At 73.5% G+C, this 2499-nt stretch overlaps 1 protein-coding gene across 1 annotated transcript in view; it reads left to right on the forward strand.

The window, feature by feature from the left end:
• The window catches only part of DENND4B (DENN domain containing 4B), a 16486-nt gene that overhangs the window by 4010 nt on the left and 9977 nt on the right, over positions 1-2499 (forward strand). The window contains exons 4-8 of the mRNA XM_033519789.1: positions 974-1189; positions 1273-1624; positions 1707-1773; positions 1867-1925; positions 2007-2241. Of these exons, the coding sequence (XP_033375680.1) occupies positions 974-1189; positions 1273-1624; positions 1707-1773; positions 1867-1925; positions 2007-2241 (929 nt within the window). The remainder of the gene's footprint in view (positions 1-973; positions 1190-1272; positions 1625-1706; positions 1774-1866; positions 1926-2006; positions 2242-2499) is intronic.

A 2499-nucleotide genomic window follows, 5' to 3' on the forward strand; every position in this document is an offset into this window, starting at 1 on the left:
GGGGGGTCCCAGGGGGTCCCAGGGGGTCCCAGGGGGTCCCGCCCTGCTCTCGTGCCTGTGCCCCCAGGAGCGAGGAGCGCAAGCTGCTGTCGCCCCGCGCCTTGCCCCGCCGGCCCTGCAAGGTGCTGCTGGCCTCTCTGCACAGCCTGTCCCAGCAGCTGGATGAGCGTGAGTGGGGGTCCTGGGGGGCCTGAGGGTGGTCTGGGGGTCCTGGGGGTGTCCCAGGGGTCCTGGGGGTGTCCTGGGGGTGTCCCGGGGGTGTCCCGGGGGTGTCCCGGGGGTGTCCCGGGGGTGTCCCGGGGGTGTCCCGGGGGTGTCCCGGGGGTGTCCCGGGGGTGTCCTGGGGGTGTCCTGGGGGTGTTTCCCGGGGGTGTCCTGGGGGTGTCCTGGGGGTGTTTCCCGGGGGTGTCCTGGGGGTGTCCTGGGGGTGTTTCCCGGGGGTGTCCCGGGGTGTCCCGGGGGTATCCTGGGGGTGTCCTGGGGGTGTCCTGGGGGTGTTTCCCGGGGGTGTCCCGGGGTGTCCCGGGGGTGTCCCCGGGGGTGTCCTGGGGGTGTCCTGGGGGTGTCCTGGGGGTGTCCCGGGGTGTCCCGGGGGTGTCCCGGGGGTGTCCTGGGGGTGTCCCGGGCTGTCCCGGGAGTGTCCCGGTGTGTCCCGAGGTGTCCCAGGGGTGTCCCGGGGTGTCCCGGGGGGTCCTGGGGGTGTCCCGAGGGGTCCTGGGGGTGTTTCAGGGGTCTGGGGGTGTCCTGGGGGGTCTGGGGGGTCACCACGTCCCCCACCTCTGCTGTTACAGAGTCATGGGATAGCCCAAATTGGGAGGGACCCCCCGGAATCCCCCCCTGCCTGGGAGGGAGCATTTTCCAAGCAGGATCGGGGCTTTGGTTTCGTTCCCCCCTTCCCTGGGCATCGGTTCCCGAGGGTTCCCCGGCCAGCGGGGGCCGTTCCCGACGCCGTCCCGTGCTCGTGTCCCCGCAGTGCTGAGCGCTCCGGGCGAGGAGGAGCCTCCGGAGCTGGTTCTGAGCGACGCCGAGGCCGCGGGGGCGCGCCGGGCGCAGCTGGAGCTGGAGGCTCGGGCGGCCTTCCTGCGCTTCATGGCCTGCGCCCTGCGCGGCTACCGCTCCTTCCTGCGCCCCATCGCGCCCGCGCCCGCCCCGGCCGGCCGCGACGCCGGCAGCCTCTTCGCGCTGCAGGGTGCGTGGGGGCCGGCCTGGGGCTGTCCCACCCCGTCCGTCTCCCCCGGGCCACGCGCTGACCCCCGGCCCCGTGTCCGGCAGGGTTCCTGCGCTCCCGGGAGCGGGCGTACCAGCGCTTCTACGGGCAGCTGCTGCGCACGCAGCTCTTCACGCAGTTCATCGAGGACTGCTCCTTCGCCAGCGACCGCGAGCCCTGCCTCGNCGCCATCCAGTTCCACGAGGCGTTCCCGCGGGAGCGGCTGTCGGAGGCGCAGGCGCTGCGCCTGGGGCTGCTCAGCGTGGTGGATCGGCGGCCGGTGCCCGGGCGCTCCCTGCACACCCGCAAGAGCATCTGCGTCCTGTCCCACTGGCCCTTCTTCGACGTCTTCCGCAAGTTCCTCATGTTCATCTACCGCTACTCCATCTCGGGCCCCCACGTGCTGCCCCTGGAGACGTGAGCGCGGAGCAGGGGGGGCCCCGGGGGGGGCGGGGGCCCCGCGGTGACCCCAACTCTGACGGGGCCGCTCCGCCCGCAGGCACATCTCCCACTTCATGCACAACGTGCCCTTCCCGTCCCCGCAGCGCCCGCGGATCCTGGTCCAGGTCAGTCGCCCGCAGGGGGGGACTCGCGGCCGCCCCCCGGCCCGGCCCGGCCCGGCCCGGCGTGTCCCCCAGCACGTCCCCGTGTCCCTGCAGATGTCCCCGTACGACAGCCTGCTGCTGTGCCGGCCCGTGTCCTCCCCGCTGCCGCTCAGGTGGGACTGGGGGTGCCGCTGAGGGCGGGGATGGCTGGGGAGGGGGCCGTGGGTGTGACCGGGCCGTGCCCCCGCCCGCAGCGGGGCCAGTTTCCTGACGCTGCTGCAGAACCTGGGCCCCGACAACGCGGTGGCGCTGCTGGTGGCCGTCCTCACCGAGCAGAAGCTGCTCATCCACTCCCTGCGCCCCGATGTCCTGACCAGCGTGGGCGAAGCCCTGGTGGCGGTGAGTGACCGCAGGGGACACGGCGGGGACGCCGTGGGGCTGGGGATCCCTGTCCTGTGGGGATCCCTGTCCCGTGGGGATCCCTGTCCTGTGGGGCTGGGGATCCCTGTCCCGTGGGGATCCCTGTCCCGTGGGGATCCCTGTCCTGTGGGGCTGGGGATCCCTGTCCCGTGGGGATCCCTGTCCTGTGGGGCTGGGGATCCCTGTCCCGTGGGGATCCCTGTCCTGTGGGGATCCCTGTCCCGTGGGGATCCCTGTCCTGTGGGGCTGGGGATCCCTGTCCTGTGGGGATCCCTGTCCTGTGGGGCTGGGGATCCCTGTCCTGTAGGGATCCCTGTCCCGTGGGGC

The sequence above is a fragment of the Parus major genome, chromosome 25LG2, assembly GCF_001522545.3.
Source record: "Parus major isolate Abel chromosome 25LG2, Parus_major1.1, whole genome shotgun sequence".
NCBI lineage: Eukaryota > Metazoa > Chordata > Aves > Passeriformes > Paridae > Parus > Parus major.